Source organism: Bidens hawaiensis, unplaced genomic scaffold, assembly GCF_021521415.1.
Source record: "Bidens hawaiensis isolate Kalapana, Puna unplaced genomic scaffold, B.hawaiensis_p1.1 tig00017009_1, whole genome shotgun sequence".
Classification (NCBI taxonomy): domain Eukaryota; kingdom Viridiplantae; phylum Streptophyta; class Magnoliopsida; order Asterales; family Asteraceae; genus Bidens; species Bidens hawaiensis.
Genome location: NW_027492574.1, coordinates 346062 through 368034, shown reverse-complemented (window position 1 = coordinate 368034; position 21973 = coordinate 346062). Strand labels below are relative to the sequence as shown.

General features: G+C 41.3%; 3 protein-coding genes across 3 annotated transcripts in view; 1 reads left to right on the top strand and 2 right to left on the bottom strand.

The window, feature by feature from the left end:
• Positions 1-14713, bottom strand: part of LOC143552725 (F-box/FBD/LRR-repeat protein At1g13570-like) — a 36233-nt gene extending 21520 nt beyond the window's left edge. The window contains exon 1 of the mRNA XM_077042872.1: positions 14675-14713. The gene's annotated coding sequence lies outside the window, so the exon portion shown is untranslated. The remainder of the gene's footprint in view (positions 1-14674) is intronic.
• Positions 11675-13415, bottom strand: LOC143552684 (uncharacterized). The gene is made up of 2 exons (XM_077042837.1): positions 13359-13415; positions 11675-13306 (listed from the first exon to the last, which is right to left on the bottom strand). Exons 1-2 carry the CDS (start codon positions 13413-13415, stop codon positions 11675-11677), a joined length of 1689 nt encoding a protein of 562 aa, XP_076898952.1.
• A 930-nt stretch (positions 14714-15643) lies between the features above and the next one.
• On the top strand, positions 15644-19458 carry LOC143552724 (uncharacterized). Its single transcript, XM_077042868.1, has 2 exons — positions 15644-15731; positions 18161-19458. Exon 2 carries the CDS (start codon positions 18173-18175, stop codon positions 19325-19327), a length of 1155 nt encoding a protein of 384 aa, XP_076898983.1. The 5' UTR covers positions 15644-15731; positions 18161-18172; the 3' UTR covers positions 19328-19458.
• The last annotated feature ends 2515 nt before the right edge of the window (positions 19459-21973 follow it).

The window sequence follows — 21973 nt, the reverse complement described above, 5'->3', positions numbered from 1 at the left end:
ACTTGATTCTCACAGTTTGCACGCTAATTTAATTTGCAAGTTAACTTTTCCCTATATATAGTTTCGTTTCATTTCGGTTTGATTTGTTTAGTTGTTGGTATCCTTTCAGTTTAGTTTTAGTTTATGGTTTCGGTTTTAAATTTCAGCTCGGTTTCAATTTTTTTAGTTTCATTTAGGTTTTTTTTAGTGAAGAAGCACTAAACCACCCCTCAAGGTCTAACACGTTAGTCCGAGGGTTATGGTCACGTATTCTACACGGGGGGTTATAAAACCTTCTTGGCACAGACAAGTGTAACATGCAAAACAGAACACCGTGAGCTCGTTATGAGGAATGGGGGGGATTCTCTCGTAACCACCCTCCGGCGTGAGAATCAGTACTTGATAGTCTGAAATAGTCTAATTTGACAGTGATAGATGGAGAAAGTATATCCTTTACCATTTGGAGGTTCATTGGTATTTATAGCCGAAAAAGAGAGAGTGTGACCAACCACCTTGTCAGGTTCTCCACCAATAATATTCTCCATTCGTGTGATTGTGGTGGTTGGTGGAAGTTGGTGGCATCATGGCCTTTTGACAAGGATGTGATTGTATTGTTTGTACCATCCTTTATGTGTTTTCCAATCCCCATTGGTTTGGTGTTTATTCCTAAGTGGGTTACCATCTTTTTGTCCGATGCTTGTGGGACCTTTTCATTACTATTCCCGAGGTGTTAGGGAAAGTTACTTTGGACTTCTATTCTTGGCGTCATGCACTACTCCTCGCGTTAGTAGCATGCTGGCGCGTATTGTTCCGCTTGGCGTATGTAACTAGTTTTATACTTAGCCAAATGGTGGGTTTCATACCCTACCTCTACAAGTCCCCTAAGTCCACAGTCGCCTTTCTTTCAAGAAGTGGGGGTTGTGGACTTATCATGGGTTTTTGGTTGTGCGTTCACCGATTTTCGTCGTTGGTTTGGTTTTCTTTTGTGGATGATCCCACATGTTCGTCGGGGTGATTTTATTGATTGTAACCGCGGTTTTGCGGCTAGTTTATGTTAAGTTACCCCGTGGCGTGGCCTATATTGGCTTGTGAGTTATCGTAAATCATCCCGTGACGATGCCTGTTTAGGCGGGTGATTTAATTTAAATCGTCTTTTGACGTCGCCTGGTTTGGCGGATGATTTAGTTTAAATCGTCTCTTGACGTCGCCTGGTTTGGCGAGTGATTTAGTTTAAATCGTCTTTTGACGTCGCCTGGTTTGGCGGATGATTTAGTTTAAATCGTCTCTTGACATCGCCTGGTTTGGCGAATGATTTAGTTTAAATCGTCTCTTGACATCGCCTGGTTTGACGAGTGATTTAGTTTAAATCGTCTTTTGACGTTACCTGGTTTGGTGGATGATTTAGTTTAAATCGTCTTTTGACGTCGCCTGGTTTGGCGGGTGATTTAGTTTAGATCATCCCTTGGCGGAGCCATGTTTGGCGGGTGATTTAGGTTAAATCATCCCTTGGCGGAGCCTTGTTTGGCGGGTGATTTAGTTTAAATCATCCCTTGGCGGAGCCTTGTTTGGCGGGTGATTTAGTTTAAATCATCCCTTGGCGGAGCCTTGTTTGGCGGGTGATTTAGGTTAAATCATCCCTTGGCGTAGCCTTGTTTGGCGGGTGATTTAGGTTAAATCATCCCTTGGCGGAGCCTTGTTTGGCGGGTGATTTAGTTTGAATCATCCCTTGGCGGAGCCTTGTTTGGCGGGTGATTTAGGTTAAATCATCCCTTGGCGTAGCCTTGTTTGGTGGGTGATTTAGGTTAAATCATCCCTTGGCGGAGCCTTGTTTGGCTGGTGATTTAGTTTGAATCATCCCTTGGCGGAGCCTTGTTTGGCGAGTGATTTAGGTTAAATCATCTCTTGGCGTAGCATTGTTTGGCGGGTGATTTAGGTTAAATCATTCCTTGGCGGAACCTTGTTTGGCGGGTGATTTAGTTTGAATCATCCCTTGACGGAGCCTTGTTTGGCGGGTGATTTAGGTTAAATCATCTCTTAGCGTAGCCTTGTTTGGCGGGTGATTTAGGTTAAATCATCCCTTGGCGGAGCCTTGTTTGGCGGGTGATTTAGTTTGAATCATCCCTTGGCGGAGCCTTTCTTGGCCAACACTTATCTTGTTTGTTTCCTTCTATATGGGTAACGTATGGTTTTGGTGTTGATGGGTACAGTTTGACGACGGTTGCTCTGCCCTGCAGGCTTTCTGCCTGTGTCAGGCGAGTGGGCGAGGATCCCGGTGACGTGCCCAACTATAACACATATCCTCTGTCACCCTATTATCGTGGAGTTTCCTGATTGGGTCACGTGTCAAATATCCTTTTTGCACCCCCTCCCCTCATTAACTGCGATTAGTATAAATAGGGGGAGGTTACACCGTTTAAGCATAATTTTCACCGTTTTCTTTCCTCTAAGCCTTCTTTATTTTATGGCTGAGTCATCTCAATCCTCTAAAAATAAGAAGAATAATAGCATGGAGTTCGTCGGCTGTCGTATGTCTGCCGATGACTTCAACAATGTGGTCAGGGTGTACAACATCGGCCCTGAGTATGTGCCTGAGTTGCCGGCCTCCGGCAAGACAGCTCATGAGGCTCCCACCGGCAAGATTGCCGTGTACCGGGAGTACTTCTTTCTGGGTAATTTCCGATTGCCCCTTACCCGGTTCCTGGTGGACGTTTTGGATGTGTTTGGACTGCATCTCAGCCAGATTCATCTATTAGCAATGGCTCGTCTTCGCCATTTCGAATATACCTGTCATTGTCTCGGTATTATACCGACGGCTGACCGGTTATGTGCTTTCTACCGGTGGCATTTCGCCCATGGGTGGTACAACTTGCATACCCTTCCAGGTGCCAAGGCTATTGCCTTAGATGCACCATCGAGTTTGCATAAGTGGAAGAGTGTGTTCTTCTACATCTCTGCGCGCGTGGTTCCCCAAACCATGTTTGTTACGGGTGTGAAGGAGCTTCCTGAGCCGAAAGTGGGTCCTTATACCGGTTTCGACTGGTATAACACTTTGAAGGCCAGCCTCTCTCCACTCCGTCACTATTCGGAGCGCGCGCTGGTGTTATTCGGCATTAGCCGAATTTGGGATGATGCGACATTTGTGCCTATCATTCTTAACGGCGGTCAAGGTTAGCATCATTTTTAATTTTTGCTCCCAAGTGTGGATTGTTTCTACGATGTTTTAACTTGGTTTTCTTTCAGAGGTTGACGACCGTATGCTCTTCCTGCAGCCTGCGCCCGAGGGCGTCAAAATGTTGGGGCGGAGGGAGTTAGGTCCCCGCGAGGAGCCAATCCTTGCTCGGACCGCTCGGAACTTTGTGTTTCCTCTTCCTATGGGGCGATCACCTGCATCGCGACCGCTGCCACCTCCTAGCTCTGTTACTCTTCAGAGTGGTAGGTTCAACTGTTTTCATTGTTTTGCTTTTTATTTGATCATTTTGCTAACTTCTCATTTTCTTTTTCAGGTAGAAGATCTAACATTGTGCGCTTTCCTAAGTGCAGTAGTAGAAGCGCACAACGCGGTTTGGGGGAGACAGTTGCGTCTCCGATAGACGCCGCCGCGAGAGACGCCGTGGATGATGATGACGATGTCGTCATGATCTCCAATGTTCCTTTTGAGGAACCGGCGCCTTCTTCGGCATCATTGCTTGAAGCACTCGGTGTGAGTGCCAGCGTGGTGTCTTCCCTAACCACCTCCGCACAGGCTTCTGTTGGCTTCTCCTCGCCAACAGGTTCACAGCCGGTGGTTGTTGCGTCTGCGCAGTCTACATCTAGTGCCACTCCAATTTTGGTGGCTGCTGATGTATTTTCTGCAGCTGCAGCTTCTGGAACCGTTGTGGATACGAGTTTCGTATCTACCGGTCCATCATCATCTTCTTCCTCCTCTTCACTGGGTGGGGCGTTCACTTTTCCACACCATTTGGGACCCACCCCAGTGATTAATGAAGATGATGAAGAGACGCCCCGCGTCTTCAAGAAACCTCGTCTCGGTGGGTTCGTCAAGCGTAGTCTTGTGAAGTCACCAGGTATGATTTTTGCATATCCCTATTTGTTTTTATTTTATTTCAGTCATCTCTAAAAATCGTCTTTGCTTATCGCAGGCTTGTTGGCGATTTCTTCATCAACTGTTCCTTCCGCCACTTCTGGCGTTACTTCACCTCTGGCGGCCCTTTTTTCCAGTTTGCGGTTGATGACAAGTGTTGGCAGCTTGTCGGAGGCTGGACCTGCTGTACATATGCTGACTTTGCCGATGATGACGGGTGTGGTTGACCCGTCTGAGGCCGAAACCATTGTGACGACTGTCCGCGCGTCAACTGGGTCAATCCCGGTTGTCTCACCACCAGCCTCGTTTACTCAACCGATGAAAGCGATTGTGGACGAATCGCCCAAGGTTAGTCTTGAATCAGCAAGCCTTTCTGTTGCTGATTTTTTGAATTCAAGACAGTCTTCACCAGACAAGGGTTTTATTCTTGATGGTGATGAGGTTGTGCCGTTGCCACCTTTTAAACTTGGTGCGACGGTACAGGGTAAATTTTTTGAACTCTCAGGTAGCAGCAGCGGTGGCTTTAGCGGATGTTTGAGCGGGGGCGTCCTTGACGTGGATATGGATCCCCGCGATTACATGGAGGCGAACCAAATTTTCCGCCCTCGCTGGACCATTAACTGCGGCGCTAACTTTGAGGATCCTACTACTTGCTCTGAATATTTGGAGTATGTTGTTCCTCCTGGTGAGCGCATCGCTCGTAAGATCCAGCCTCGGAGTACTTTGCACTCTGACGCCGCTTTTCACCAAGTCCAGGCTTTTTCTTGTTTTGCGTTGTTGCTTCACGAGAACCGTGCCCTCCATGAGGACAAGATTGAAGCCGGTACTCGTATGAGAGAGATGGAACAAATGGTGAAGGAAGCCGAGGCCGGCGTCTGGAAAGCCGACAAAGAGTCGTCTGATCATCGCCAGGCGTTAAGCGCTGTGGAGGCGAAACTGGCGAAGGCTGAGGCTGACCTTGAAGAGTCTGCCCGCAAGCGCGCTGCCCGTTATAAGGAGTTTGAGACTGCGTGCAAGAAGTCCAACGTTGATCTTGCAGACGCACGCAGTCGCGCTCTTGCTGCGAAGGAGGCTTCTGCCCGACTCGAGAGTGAAAAAGCTTCATTCCGTAAGCGTATTGAAGAGTTGGAGGCGGAAGCTGCGTTGAGGAAGGCGGATGCTAGCAAGCTAGCTGACACATTGGCTTCCAATGAGGAAGCCATTAAAGTTTTGACTTCTGAGCTTGCTGCCGCTACTGCTGACCGCGACTGGTTGTTGAAGCATGTTATCCGCAAGGTATTACCTTTGTCCTCTTTTCTTCGATTTTTCTTTTTGTTTATCCTACTAACTATTGTTTTTTATGTAGGTTGCCCAACGCATCATTAGCGATGATGACTTGACTCGCTGTGTTGGAGTCCTCGTCAATGCTTCCCAACAGCTTGGCCATAAGGCTGGTTTCCAAGAAGCCCTTACGCATATGCGTGAGAACCTTCCGCTTGAAGCCTACGCTCTTCACGCCGTAGATGTGGACAAGGAGTATACTGCCGTCGAGGTAGAATATGACCCCCTTACGTTCCCTATTCTCTCGCAAGTTGCTGAGTTTGCGAAGGAAGAAAATGGCGTGCAGCTGTTGAGGAACTTGCTTGAGCCCTCGCAAGCTGGGCCTTCCGCTGCTCCTGCCGGTAGTTAAGAAGATAGCGTTGCCGTTGACTCTGGGAAGAGTATCTGTGACACTCGTCAATTTCAGGTTAACTCCGTTAATCCGAACTCCGTCAATTCAAACTTAAGATCACTTGAACTATAACGCACATCTCATTACATTTAAATTAGGGTTTTAAATGACGCTTGACAATCACTACACATGTAGTCTTTCGGGATTGCACCGAAACGCACACGAGTCGACTCAAATCATTGGTGAACAAACGACATATATCAAAACAATAAATACTTGATATTTATGTGCTAACCTATATGTTACTTGATAAGTATGTGAAATACTAAACACAAGAGACAAGAGTTATTGTTTACACTAGAAATTAAATAACTAGAAGTAGAGGGACCTATGTGAAACATGCCTAATATTATAATATTAATAAAACCCTAACCTCCCTCCCCTCCCCCTTAATCGATCGGCTCTCTCTCCCTCTCCCTTTGGACGGCCGAAAGCAAACACACACACACACACACAAGTATTTTCCAAGCTTCATCAAAGGAATTAAGGTGCTAGATAGGTAATTAACATCTTCTCTATGCATTCTATGTGTTTAATTTTAATATTGAATGGGTTAATCAAAACCCTAATTCTCGAAATTGATGATTAACATGAGTTAGGGTTTGATTGCATGTTTGATGATGACTTGCTAGTGAATTGATAACTAGTTGTGTTACAATTGCTTGTTAATTACTTGTTCTTTGATTTTAAACTTTCAAGTAAAACCCTAACTATGTGTGTAACGTAAAATTGATATGCATGGTTGGTAAATCTTGTGTCTAGAGTGTTATATGTATGGATTATGGTTCATAGATTGTTGTTATGTTGAGTTTTGATGTAAACTGGTACTGGACAGATTGTTAAATTGATGTTTAGACGACTGTAACTGGATGTTAATGTGGTAATTGGTCGAAATTATTAACACTACAGTGTACTAGGTCGAGTCTAGTTTCTAAAGAGTCCAAATTTGTAATTTTTGGACGTGTAAAATTAAACTTTTATTATTTTACAAAACTGTAGTGCAAGTCTGAATTGTGAGGTCTGCTGTTAAGCTGTTTTGAAATTATCATATCTCATAAACTACAAGACCAAATGGGTTGGTTCAACTTATGTAAGTTAACATTTTGAATTAAGAATCTAACTCAATTGGTATTGCATTAATTGAATTTACCATTTAATGGGAATAACAAATATCATTCTGTTGCGCATGATTTTGACTGCTGTGAGTTTACTGTAATGTTTTGATTATTGTGAGAAATCTATGTGGAATAAAAATACAATAAAAATAGTTCTGGAAACCTAGCTCATGTGTGCTTCTGTGACGATTTTTGGTAAATTAATTGATATGTTATGATCTGTTGAATTGAGTAATCTTTCCAAGTAGAATTCTGTCTTGATAAAACTAGCTGCTGAACTATGTGAAAATACATGAAACGTGTTGGTTGATCGATATTTGCTATGTTTTTGACTAAATTGCCCTTGTGGGGAAAATTACTAGTAATGTACAATGTTAGTACTTGATACTTATGTAGTTGTTTACACATGTAACGTGTCACCAATGTGTTTGTCGGGTCACACATAATTCACAAACGAAACACGAAACGTATCTCATGCATAGGTATTATGTGCCGAGTCTAGAGACTTAATAATAGTTCCAATACTTAGAAAATCTCATTCTTGTTTTAGAGCGCTAGTGAGGATTTTCTGTGACGCGCATCTCTCGGTTGACTTGTTTTTGAATTCTTCACAAATAGTGAGTTTCACGTCCCCTTTTTACTATTTTAAACGCTTTTATTAGGGGGAGATAACATAGTCCAAACGCTTTAGATTTTGTTATTAGTTATATATCACTTGTAAGGCTAAGTGGCAAACAAACCAACTAAAGTCCTTCATAACATCGAACCGTTTAGTATTTGTATAATAGCGAGTCACTGTTGAGTAGTACTACTGGGTTTGACAAACCCCACCCAACTCTAAACTCGACTGTAGGTCGAGTGGGTGTAATATTGGCTAACACATTACCATGGTCGTGGTTGACATGGTGGCAAGGCATATGATAAACAGTCAGCTTCGGTGTCGAACACTCAGTAATACTTGTTTTATAGGCTAGCTACCTATTGATATATAATTGACTTAACATTATCTGGTAACGCAAACGCAAACACTAAAACGCAAACGCTTTCTTTATATAAATATGTGAACTCACCAACCCTGTGTTGACACTTTTAGTATGCTATTCTCAGGTAGCCGAGGCGGGCGCGCGGTATAGGAACATGCATTCATTGAACACCATCGTTTTGAAAAACTTGTTTTAAACTTTTATTATTTGGGTTTTTAAGTCGTCCTATGTGACGTAACACTTGGTTTATGATTTACGCTTCCGCACTTATTTAAACTTAATGTTTCATGGTTTGAAAACTTTGAACATGATGTTTGATTATAACTAATGATTCCGATCTTGTTAGTTCACACTCGGCCTGTTTTTACAATTGGAATCGATTTACACATAACACTTTCGCAATTGCCCTGCATTCCATGTTCTAGGAATCGTTGAGCCATCGAGATGAGTGTAGGCGCCTTTTCCCAATACTTTCTTAATCTGGTATGGGCCTTCCCAAGATGGGGCTAGTTTGCCCTGTGGTTGTGCTCTTGATGCTTCTTTGTTGCGAAGAATGTAATCTCCGACAATGAACTCACATATTTTTACTTTGGCGTTGTAATACTTTTGTAGCTGGCGCTTGTAATTTTGTTCTCTCATTGCCGCCAACTCTCGTCGTTCTTCGAGAAGCATTTGGTCTAACTTCCTTTCAGCATCGTTATCTTTCGGTAGTGTGATTCTTGGTGAAGGAACGCCGACTTCGGCGGGGATCATTGCTTCGGTACCATAGGTTAGGCTGAACGGCGTTTCTGCATTGCATGTGTTTTTATGCGTTCTTATTGCCCATAGTACATGAGGTAATTGATCAACCCATCCTGACTTGTGATTTGCCAATCTTTTCTTGATTCCGCCGAAGATCGTTCTGTTGGCGCGCTCCACTTCACCATTCCCTTGTGGGTGAGCCACGGAGGTAAACGTCTGCTTGACGTTGAGTTCTTTTAACCATTTTTGGATATGTTGGTCAGCAAACTGTGTTCCGTTGTCGCTGACCAAATTCATGGGTAGTCCAAAGCGACATATTATAAATTCCCAGATGAATTTCTTGATGCTGGTTTTGTTGAATGTTGCTACCGGCTTTGCTTCGATCCACTTTGTGAAGTAATCGATCGCAACTATCGGAAATTTGACGCGACCTGGCGCCTTTGGAAATGGTCCGGTTATATCAATTGCCCATTTCTGAAATAGCCAAGAAGCTGTAACCGGTATCATGTCGTTTTTTGGCCACAGGGTGTTTGGTGCGTGGCGTTGAGAGGCGCTGCATTTTCTCAATTCTTTTTCGGCGTCAACGTGCATGCCTGGCCAATAGTATCCCGTGTTCATGATTTTCGCCACCACCATTCTCGGACCTGCGTGTACGCCACATATTCCTTCATGGATTTCTCTGAGCAGATAATTTGCGTCTTGTGGGTCTACGCATCTGAGAAGTGGACCCCAAGTACGATCGCCTATACAGGATGTCTCCTTGAATTGTGTAATTCAACGCTTTATGGCGGATCTTCTGCGCATCTGCTTTCTTTTCTGGCAAGATACCTCTCGCGAGGTAATTGATGATTGGTGTCATCCAACTGTTTTCTGTTTTTGAGAAAACTAGAATTTCTTTGTTCATTATTGAAGGTGTTGCCAGGACTTCGACGCGGACATCTTTTGCAAGGTGCTCAAATCCAACGGATGCAAGTTTGCTTAGGGCGTCAGCTTGTTTGTTTTCGCTTCTATTGATGTGTTTCACTTTGCATGTGGCAAAAGTTGCCATTAGCGCCTTAGCTTGCGCCAGGTATGACGCCATCTTGTCGTCCTTCGCGACATATGATCCTTCAATTTGGTTTGCCACTAACATGGAATCCACGTGCGCTTCCAAGTTGCGGGCCCTAGCTTTTTTGCGATTCTCAACCCTGCCAACAATGCTTCGTACTCCGCCTCATTGTTTGTGCTTTTGAATTCTAGGCGTAATGCGTACGTAAAATGTTGCCCTTCTGGGTTGGTTACTTTTAGGCCCGCTCCTTCGCCTTCTTCTTTGGACGCTCCGTCTGTGAACATTTTCCTGACTTCATCTTGTTTCTGATCTATGGGGGCTTCGATCTCTCTTTTGCATTCTTCTCCTTTCTCTTGAGGGATTTCTGCGATGAAATCGGCCAAAACCTGGCCTTTGATTGCTGGCCCTGGTTTGTACTCGATGGCATATTCTCTCAACTCTATCGCCCATTTAGCAAGCCTCCCAGACAATTCTGGCTTGCTCAGTACATTTTGCAAGCGAAAGTTGGTGAGAACATGTATTGGGTGGCCCTGGAAGTATCTTCTTAAACGTCGCGCTGTCTGGACCAAGGACAAGACTAACTTTTCCAAAGTGGAGTATCTTGTTTCTGCATCCGCCAGAGTTCGGCTTATGTAATAAATGGGTGTTTGAATACCGTTCCTTTCCACCATCAAGACTGCGCTGACTGTTTTTTCTGATGCTGCTAAGTATACTATTAATGGTTCTCCAGCTTTGAGCGCCGTGAGTGTTGGCAGCACTTCCAGGCGTGACTTAATTTCTTGGAACGCCGCTTCCGCTTCGTCCGTCCATCGGAATTGAGATTTCTTGAGGCAATTTCTCAGGGTCGAGACGAACGGGAATGATTTCTCTGCATGACTAGATAAAAATCTGTTTAGTGCAACTAGTCTGCCATTCAGCGTTTGCACTTGCTTGACTGATTTTGGCGATGGCATTTTTCGTACGGCTTCCAATTTTTCTGGGCTGGATTTGAAGCCACCATTCGTCACAATTACTCCTAGGAATTTTCCCTCTTCCATGCCGAAGGAACATTTTCCTGGGTTGAGCTTCATGCTGATTGACCTTAGTGTGTTGAAGGTCTCCTCAATATCTTTTAACATGGCTCCTTCCGTCTTGCTTTTAATGACGAGATCGTCCATGTAGATACCAAATTCCGGCCAATTTGGGGTTTGAACTCTTTGTCCATCAACCTTTGGTAAGTGGACCCGGCGTTTTTAAGGCCGAATGGCATCATTTTATAACAGTACGTTCCGCTGTTTGTTCTGAACGCTGTCTTGTCTTGATCTTTTGATGCCATGTGGATTTGGTGGTACCCCTTATAAGCGTCTAGGAAGCATTTGAACTGAAAAGGTACCAGCGCGTCAACTTTAAGGTCGATTTCTGGCAAATGGTAGCAATCTTTTGGGCACGCCTTGTTTAGATCTTTGAAGTCAATACACATGCGTCATTGCCCATTCGCCTTGGGTACCATTACCGGGTTTGCTACCCAAGTTTGGTATTGAATTTCTCTGATTATACCTGCGTCGATAAGCTGCTAGACCTGCTCATCACAGGCTTTTGCTTGTTCTGGCCCCATCTTTCTTCGCTTTTGTACTACCGGGACGAAACTTGGGTTAACCTTTAACTCATGTTCCGCCTTACTTCTTGGGACTCCCGTCATGTCTTCTGGGGTCCAAGCAAAGATATTGATGTTTTTGAGTAATAAGGTTTTAAGCGCCTCACGCGCTCCTTCTGAGATGTTTGGGCCAATGGTTATGCTTTGCTCTGGGAATTTCTTGTTGAGCACACATCTTTCCGCTTCTCTAATTTTGTTCGTTTTTTGCATTTTTGGCGCTTTCCTCTCCGCCATGTTGCATTCTTTGTTGGCGTGGATCATCGTTATCCCGGTCTGGGCTGGTACTCCGACTATCCCATGTGTTGTTGACGGGGTGGCGTTGAAGTCACCAATGGCTTCTCTTCCCAAGATTATATCATATTGTGGGTGAGAAGTTTCCATTACTAGGAAATCAACCTCTTCTGTTCGGAGTGGAGCCCATCGCTTAGCTCGACTGGGAATGTCAGCTGTCCTAGCGGGTATGCTATACTTTGGTTGAACCCTGTGACTGGGGCGTTCACTGCCGTCAACCGTCGTTTGTCTTCTTCATCTACCAGGTCGAAACACTGGCGGTACATGATATTGGACGTCGCCCCTGTGTCAACAAAGAAGCGGGGCGTCTTGTAATTACCGAAAACGGCTGTAATTACTAAGGGTGCCTTTTTGTTCGCCCCTCCGCTGACTCTTGGAAAGATGACTTGTTCTTCCTTCCATGGCGCCCATTCTGTCCTCCTTTTCTTGTTCTGAACGTTGCTCGAGATCATATTGGCGTGTAGATCTTTGATCTTCTTTTCTGGTCTTCCGCTATCTCTTGGAGGTGGGCGTCTGTACTTTCCTTGTATGTTTCTGACAAGGTGATCCAGTTTGCCATTTTTAACACATTCCTCGATCGCGTCTTTCAAGTTGATACACTGATTTGTCGTGTGGCCATGTTGCTCATGAAAGTCGCAATAACTTTTCATATCTGTGCTTGGCCCTTGTTTGACTGGTGCCGGTTTCTTCAGCTGGATCCCTTCGTTGTACATTATGTGGGTTGGGCTTCTTGTCAACGGAGTCCACCGGGTTGTGTTCGTTTGGGGTGTACTTGGCTGGCCTCTTTGTCTTGTTCTGGATGGATCGGACGTGGATTCTCTTTTGCTGTTTAACTTTGACCATACGGAAGACATTCTTTTTCCCTGGCGAGCCCTATTAATGTCATTTCTGGTGTCATTTTTTGCTAGTTCTTTCCCTAAGCTTTTTTCCATTCGCGCGTATCTTTTGGCCGCAGTCATAACATCGTCCCATCGCTGCGGCATGCCATCTCTGCCCGTAAGGTTACGTATAAGATCGTCACACTTTACGTTTTGGCGAAAGGCTGCCCGCAGAAGTTCTTCACTTACGCCGCCGATGTTTAGCCCTTCTTTGTTAAATCTTGTGATGAAGTCTTCGAGTGTCTCGTTATCTTTTCTAACGATATTCAAAATGTCCGCCGGGTCACTGATGTGTCGCCGTTGTTGGCTAAATTGTTGTGTGAACTTTTTTGTTAGATCTTCCAAGCTTGTGATTTGGCCATCTGGTAACCTTTCAAACCATGCTCTAGCGGCTCCCACGAGGGTTAGCGTAAAGATGTGGCACCATAACGGCATAGTCCATCCAGACACTAAACCTGCAGCCGTGAAGGTTTGCAAGTGATCGTCTGGATCTGAGATACCATCATACTGGCCCACCGTTGGTGGGATTTTTGGGTTTTCTGGTAGCTCTGCTTTGGCTATTCTTGCTACGAACTTTGATTTTCCCACCGATGTTGTTGGTCGGTACGGCTTGGAAAAATAAACGGCCGCTTCTGGGTGGTATTTTACCAATTTTTTGACGTCTGGCTCTTTCCAGCTATCTTCATAGTCTGGGTAATCTAAACGTGAGTCTGCTTTTAGATTTGACCGTTGTGACTTGTCTCCTGCTTTGCTGGTTTGCTTAGCAGGAGATGGTTTGCTTAGCACGAGCTGTTTTAGCAGGAGTCTGCTTTTTAGATTTGACTGTTGTGACTTGTCTACTAGAAGCTGTATCAAACAGTGATCTAGGTTTCACAACGGATGCCATTTTTTCTTGTACTTTGTCTCTTAGTTTTTGTTGTTCAGCATCGAGCCACGCCATGATGTCTGGCGGCATGGTTGTTTTGGAACGTGTCTTTGTTTTTTGTTTATCCGTTACAGTATGGTGAATGGTGGAGGTATTCAAGAGACCTCCTCCCACCTCCTCTACGTCCAGATTTTCTACGTTTCCTTCTAGGTTGGCTTTTTGGCCAACCTCCTTCGGTGTTGTCTTGCCACTCATCCGAGTCAAGAACGAAGTAAGTTACAGTTCTAGCTATATGCACAGATGGCGCCAATGAAGAAGCACTAAACCACCCCTCAAGGTCTAACACGTTAGTCCGAGGGTTATGGTCACGTATTCTACACGGGGGGTTATAAAACCTTCTTGGTGCAGACAAGTGTAACCTGCAAAACAGAACACCGTGAGCTCGTTACGAGGAATGGGGGGATTCTCTCGTAACCACCCTCCGGCGTAAGAATCAGTACTTGATAGTCTGAAATAGTCTAATTTGACAGTGATAGAAGGAGAAAGTATATCCTTTACCATTTGGAGGTTCATTGGTAATTATAGCCGGAAGAGAGAGAGTGTGACCAACCACCTTGTCAGGTTCTCCACCAATATTATTCTCCATTCGTGTGATTGTGGTGGTTGGTGGAAGTTGGTGGGCATCATGGCCTTTTGACAAGGATGTGATTGTACTGTTTGTACCATCCTTTATGTGTTGTCCAATTCCCATTAGTTTGGTGTTTATCCCTAAGTGGGTTACCATCTTTTTGTCCCATGCTTGTGGGACCTTTTCATTACTATTCCCGAGGTGTTAGGGAAAGTTACTTTGGACTTCTATTCTTGGCGTCATGCACTACGCCTCGCGTTAATAGCATGCTCGCGCGTATTGTTCCGCCTGGCGTATGTAACTAGTTTTATACTTAGCCAAATGGTGGGTTTCATACCCTACCTCTACATTTAGGTTTTTGGTCTTTAGGGTTCGGTTTCGAAGGCAAAAAATCCGTAAAATTCTGGTACCGACCCCGAAACCTCAAAAAGTGGGTACCAAATTGGTACTGAAAACACCTGGTACCATTTGCTCATCCCTAGCGTATTCTGAGCCCCTCTTCCTAAATATATGTATGTATTTCATATATTATAGCCATGACATTGATATATATATATATACAGATGTTACATTGGATTTAAAACCCAAATTTACAAGACATGTTCTAAAACTAGACAAGCATTTGATTAGATTATTCACAAACCTAAGTACCTAACAACAATCAACGAGTGAAGATACAAATGTCTACGGACAGCCACTGAGATGAAACACATGTTCTAACCTTAAACAAGAAGGAAAGCAGAAACCGTATCCGATGAAACTGAACGACACGACACACGAGGTTTAAGTTATGTCTCTGGTTTGGTTGGGGATGACTAGTTTCAAATTTATTTATATCTTTATTTTCTTATTTACTTTTTTCAAATTTTTTTATAGGTTAAGGTCCAACTAAACCCAAAATGAGACCTGGTTGAATCCGATTAAAACCGTAGGTTCAATATCAATTTCGCATTCCAACAAAAAAAAAGATGAGTTGAGATCTTTATCTCTTATTTGGTGAAACCGATTGATAACTTAAAAAATACTAACTTATGTAAAACAGCTATATGGCAGTAGGAAGCCAGTTTTTGGGGATTTTTTTTACTGTTTTACTTCCACGTAGAAAAAATAAGTCGAGACCCGTGGGGCACGTTTGGTGACACCGGTTTGAAACTGGTTTGTAACTTAAAAACAAAACTATTGCTAAGCAGCTTTATAGCTGTTGAAAGTAAGTTTTTGGCTCGTGTCATGACCGATTTACCCCATAGAGGTCAAGTTTTGGGCTATACAAGCCCTTACTGAATTATTTAAAAACACTTAATTCAAAACATTTTTAGGTAAACGAATTAAATGATGCTTTAAAAATGTACCTTTTGTTTCAAAATACTCCTTACCTTTACCTTTGATTCATACTTTGAACGTTAACAAACCAAGTCATTCGTAAGCTATTCGAGATCAGCTCGTTAAAAGCTCGAATCAAGTTGAGCTCGATCTTTAAAAATAAAGCTTAAAACAAGCCTAGAGGAGCTCGAGCTTGGTTTGGCACGACTTAGTTATTATTGAACCATGAAGAATACTTCAAACCTTCATACTTTTTAAATTTATAGATTCTCATGGCCCGCTCACACGGGACGATGTTATCTTAACCGGAACCGGGCATTCGAGACAATTGACAAATTTTCCTCACAACTCCTTCGTTTCTGGAGGTCATCATCCTTATTATTCTCGATTCAAATCATCGTCAAGTTATTCAAGAGTTTAAGCCAATCAGCCATCAATCATAAACCCATCAATTAGAGGTAAGTTATCTCATATTACATCAATCTGGTCATACCCTTTGGACCCTAGGGTTTCAATTTTAGATCTAAAGATATTATTTCAAACTTTTTAATGGTATTTTTACTGCAATTTAACTCTTCAATTCGCTTATGTTACTGTCGATTGAATTAATTGTGTTATGTATCTATTGAATCTTTGTGTTGATTGTTCTTAGTTTGCTCAGATTTGGGGAAAGTTTGATTTTTTTTTACATGTAATGCATATGTTGAATTAGGGTGGGCTGTTCAAAAACTCGAGGCTCGAAGCTCGGGCTCGGGCTCGGGCTCGTGGCTCGCTCGATAAAAACTCGAATAAAACTAGCTAAAAAAACTTGGTTTGAAATATCCTGAACTAAGTTGGCTCATTTTTGTAACCGAGCCAAAATTTACTTAGGCTCAGCTCGATCATGGCTTGGCTCGTTGGCTCGATCTTAATCTCGTTGAGTTGCTTCGTTTAATTTTGAGCCCGAGCTCGAAACCACCCTGGCTCGACTTGTGAACAGCCCTCGCTAGTTTGGTTTGGGTCGGTTTTGGGCTAAAAACCGAACCAAAAACTGAAACTTTGTTTTTTTTTCAGCTTTGTCATTTGAGATTAAAAATTTTGGGCCGAAAAATTTTTTTTGTCCAAAATAATGAATTTGAGACTAAATGATTTTGTTAATTATTAACTAATAATTGAATATTAATATTATGCATTTGAGATAAAAGTGTTTAAACTAAAAAAATAAAAAATGAAAAAAGTTATAATTCAGTTTTTTTCGGTTTTTACTACATGCAAAACCAAAAGCTGTGTTAGATCTAAATATAAAATTTAGACTTTTTATGCATTTTTAGTGCAATTAAACTGTTAAATTTGCTAATTTCAATCGTATGCTACTGTCTTTCGCATTAATCATGTTGTGTATCTGTTGTTTTAATTATTCTGTTCTTAGTTTGCTCAGAATAATTATTCTGTTCTTAGTTTTAATTATTCTGTTCTTAGTTTTAATTATTCTGTTTTAATTATAAGCCCTGATTGCGGTGCGCACATATGATGTATATATGTGTGAACCCTCGGGTGGGCAAAAGTGAAATTGCACTAATTTTGACGTTATTTTACTAATCTCGTGAAAATAACGTTAAAAGTGACGGACGGTTAATCAGGCATCATGTAGTGGCGTTGATAGCCGAAAGACAAGGGTACATGCACCGATCAGCCGGTGTCCCGATGATTGAGTGCTATGTGCCTTATGTCCAAGGCTTGATGCAAAACTACTATCGAGCCGGGGGTCTCACCGGAAGCAGCCTCTCTATCCTTATGGGGTAGAGGTAAGGCTGTCTACATCTTACCCTCCTCAGACCCTACCATAGCTTTGCTATTGGTGGGATATACTGAGTACGATGATGATGATGATTAGTTTGCTCAGATTTTGGAAAAGTTAGAATTTTTCAGAAGTAATTCATTTGTTGTATTAGGGATGTGCAATTGTGCATAGTTCAGTTTGGGTCGGTTTTGGGCTAAAACCAAAAATTCGGTTTTTGAATTTTTAAAACCGTTCGGTATCGGTTTTTTGGTTTTTGATGGTTTTGTCATTTGAACTTGAGGCTAAAAATTTCTTGGCTCTAAGTAATGAATTAGAGACTGAATGTTTCTGTTAATTAATAACCAATTGAATATTTATGTTATATGCATTTGGGCTAAAATATTTGAGTTACGTATTCACTAAATTCTTAGTGAAGAATTTAGTGAATACGTAACTCAAATATTTTAGCCCAAAACATCCTTGTAATGGTATTTCCCTTACATATTTTATTATTATTATTATTATTAGCTTTTATATTGCGGTTAAACTGTGACCTTATTATTAATATTATTATAATTAGTAGTAGTTTTTTATATAACTGTTAAACTTTGATTTCCTTTTTTTTGCTTCATACACATGTTCTTAGAGCCGAGGGTCTCTCTGGAAGCCACCTCTTTATTCCTTTGGATAGAGGTACGGTGTGCCTACATCCCACCCTCCCCAGACCCTACCTATAGCTCTGCTGTCGGTGGGATTTTACTGGGTATGATTGATGATGATGATTCACTAAATTCTTATAACTTGTTTAAAATAAAAAATGAAAAAAATTATAATCTCGGTTTGGTTTTGTTGGTATTTATTAAATGCAAAACCAAAACTGAACCGTAAATTCGGTTTTTACAAATACATTTAACTAAACCATCAGTTTTGTTTCGGTTGGTTTTTTTCTAGTAGTGGTACAGTTTGGTTCGGTTATATTTCGGTTATTAACCAAAATCAAATTTGGCTAAAACTTTTACTTTGAAATACATGTAATTGATGCATAAATACATGAAATGATTAAGTTAACGGTTCGGTTATTGCTCACCCCTATGCTGAATTTTACATAATAATTACTTTTTTTGTCAGGTGTATAAAAGCATGAATCTTCAAAACACAGTAGAAGATCAAAGTGAACCCGCAAACACCACTACTATGAATGCATCAACCCTTGATCATCCACTTAACAACGCGTTCGCCTCACTAAACGACATATGTTACGAACTATCATCCCTACAAGACCTCGCATGCCGCGGCTCGTGGCGGTCAATTCTCGACAAAGTGGCTCGAGCCCGCACCCAATCACTTCTTACGAAACCACACGAACACCTCATTTACCTCACCTACAACACCATAGCCCTCACCAAACTACGCCGGTTCCAAGAAGCTGTTACCGAACTCGACACCCTCGAAAACGGGATCGATAACGTTATTTACAGCTATGAAAATTACCCGCAACATTACCCTAACCAGTACGGGTCCATGGCCCCGTTTTCGCTTCGGTGGTTGTACGCCGAACTCCCGTCTCGAATCGGTAACCGTCAAGAAACAGTAGATCGGTTTTATACGCTGCTGCATTTCGTTCGGGAGAAAATTAAAACGAATGCGAAACCGAAAACCGATGAAAATGAAGATTTTTCTGGTATGTCGGGTGATATATGGAGAAAACGTGAGGGTTTGGTTATTAACTCGATTATAAGTCATCATTTAAGTCATAAAGAGTTTTCGGTTTGTTTGGATTTGATCAAAGATTTGGTAAACCGTGACCCGACCCCAGTGGCCAGAGCAGTTTTGATTTCGAAGCTCGGTTATATCCAAATGCAGTTAGGCGATTTGGACGGTGCGAAGGCGAGTTTTAATATAGTTGAAGGGATTGTCACCGAAGAAAAAGTCGAAACCGAGATGAAGAATCTTGTAAACCGGAATAAGGCGTTAATGTTTATGGTCGGGAAAGATTACGTGTCGGCTGTACGAGAGTACCAGGAGTGTATCGATCGAGATGATTCGGATGTGGTGGCGATTAATAACAAGGCGCTTTGTTTAATGTATTTGCGGGACTTGTCGGATTCTATAAAGGTGTCGGAGAGTGCATTGGAGCGGGTTCCTACTGCGGCTTTAAACGAGACGTTTGTGGTGAATTTGTGTAGTATGTATGAGTTGGCTTATGTTAATCACTCGGATATCAAGAAGACGCTTAGCAATTGGATTGCTCGTGTAGCACCGGATGATTTCGATACTTCGTGTACTCGTGTTTGAAGCAGTTAGTATGTTGTTTCAGGGACTGTTGATGTTTTTAATGTTTGTGTTTTGCTGATATAATGCACTAGATTGAAGGAAATCATATTTGATTCTTATGCATTACTTATTGGTCATTTAAAGTGTGCATCTGCTGACTATCAAGTATCAACATATTAAATGGCAAAAAAGTCACTTAAGTTTTATTTATACTTTTTCCAGGAACAAGCAAGCAAGTTAGAATTATTTTTGTCGCTATTTAGAGTTTTTCTTTTATGTCTTGGAATGGATTCATCAAAATGATTCTTAGCAATATTTTGGGGGTTTCGGTATCTTTGATTACTTTGGTGCTTACTTTTATGAACCAATGAAATACCTATGATTTGATACGTAAAAAACTGTCCATCATTTTTTACAGATAGACGGACAGATTACATAATCAAAATTCTCTTTTTAGTTAACATAATTTTATCAAGATTGATACAAATAAAATTATATATGCATACCTTTTTAATTCAAAAAATAAACTTTAAATAGGTTATTGAAATAGAAAAGAATGAAAAGAAAATTTTTAACTAAGTTGCAAGGTAATCATCAAAATAGACAATCTTTTTATTTTTTCTTTCAAAATAGAGACTCAATTCTAGCCTACGAGTTTTTAATCATTCTTACTTTACTCTAATAAGAAAGTCGACACGTCAAACTAGCCTGCTAAAAAAATTTATAAGCCTTGGCTGGACCAGATCTAGCCCTTTTTTGGGCTCTGAAATTTATAAAAAGCACGTGAGGCGCTCCTATGATCAAATAGGAGTTTATGTTTATAAGTTGGCTAAATTTAGCTTACAAGTCCACTTAGTTAGCAGTCTTCTTACAAGCTAAAAGAAGAGAAGTCGGCTTAGTCGACGTGTATTATATTAGCCTACAAATCGAAAGCTGACAAAGTGTATTTATAGGCTAAATTTAGCCCACTTGTAACACGTGTCAACTCCTGGTTGGTAAGAATGTGGGTTTCACTAACTTTTTGACGTAGCGTGGTGATAAAATTGGATGTCAAACACGTTGATTCTAAGAATACCCGTGAAGAACTTTCCAAAATTCCCATAGAAGACGTAGATCGTAAATAAGATAAATAATTGAACCTGTTGATTCACACGAATACCAGGATCAATTCTTCCAACTATCGTTGATTCACAAAAAATACCGATAATTAGGTCCTTCACACACTAACACACACTGTGAAAGAGAGGAAATGATTTTTTTAATATATTCCAAACCTTATTTTCTTTCATTACAAAATCTCAAGTATTTAAAAGAAATAGAAAACCATTGGGCTTCCAATGATTAAAGCCAAAAGACATAAAATATTAATTTTAAACTCTTGTAATTCCATAACTCATGTTGTCATTATTTGGTAAACGTTTGATCTCCCCACATCATTCTCTCCACCTTTGAAAAAACTCGCTCTCGAGTTTTTGTCTTTGAACCGTAGCCACCTGGGTCAAAGGGACCATCCATCCGATTCCGATTTATAGATATCATGACCTGCTCAAATAGTTCAACTTTACTAATCATCTTGTCCGACTCTAGGCTTGTACCACATGGGTAAAAGGGAGCATCGATACGCTTTCTTTTTTCTACAAGTTCATGTGATCTTGATAATATTTCTTTGCTTGCATATTTAATAATTGGCCCCATTATATCTTGTGCATTTTTAAGATATAATTGATTGACTTCTAACCTTAGAGTGTTGTTTGTGAAACTTGCATACAAATCTTCATAAATAACATTGCTAACCATATTAATATTAGCATTTGGCAAAAATCTATTCCAGTGGCTTTTTTCTTCTTGAGTAATATCCACGCCACCTGAATAAACTGTAGACCACTCATGTTTTCTTTTTAAACTTTCAAGAACATCATCGGTTGCCCAAACATACCATTCCTCGTCCTCATATTCATCAAATTCGGGCCAAGAATCATAGATATTATCCCCCTCACAAGCCATATTGAGCCAGGAATTCGGCTTTGATACCAACTGATGCAGCGTGGTGATAAAGTTTGGAAGTCAAACACGTTGATTCTAAGAATACCCGTGAAGTACTTCCCAAAACTCTCAAAAAAAGACGTAGATCGTAAATAAGATAAATAATTGAACCTGTTGATTCACACGAATACCAGGATCAATTCTTCCAACTATCGTTGATTCACAAAGAATACCGATAATTAGGTCCTTCACACACTGTGATAGAGAGGAAATGATTTTTTTTATATATTCCAAATCTTATTTTCTTACATTACAAAATCTCAAGTATTTAAAAGAAATAGAAAACCATTGGGCTTCTAATGATTAAAGCCAAAAGACATAAAATATTAATTTTAAACTCTTGTAATTCCATAACTCATGTTGTCATTATTTGGTAAACGTTTGATCTCCCCACATAACTTTTTGTTACTTTTACGGTTAAAAAGCGTTAGCTAAGCCTTAAAGTATTTCAATTGTGGCACAACCCGATATGTCATATGCCTAAAAGGATGATGTTGAGTCTAAGATTGTCTCTTTTGATATATATATTTTTTAAATTAATCGGGCCCTAAATTCTATTTTATAAGAACATATCAATAGATAATATCAAATAATATATAATAATATAAATGCATGAAAATAGAG

Coding starts and splice junctions, on each gene's coding strand:
- LOC143552684 (XM_077042837.1), bottom strand. CDS start 13,415: ATGCCGCCAGACATCATGGCGTGGCTCGATGCTGAACAACAAAAACTA. Junction 13,307..13,358: donor AACAAAAACTAAGAGACAAA/GTACAAGAAAAA, acceptor TGTTTGATACAG/CTTCTAGTAGACAAGTCACA.
- LOC143552724 (XM_077042868.1), top strand. CDS start 18,173: ATGAATCTTCAAAACACAGTAGAAGATCAAAGTGAACCCGCAAACACC.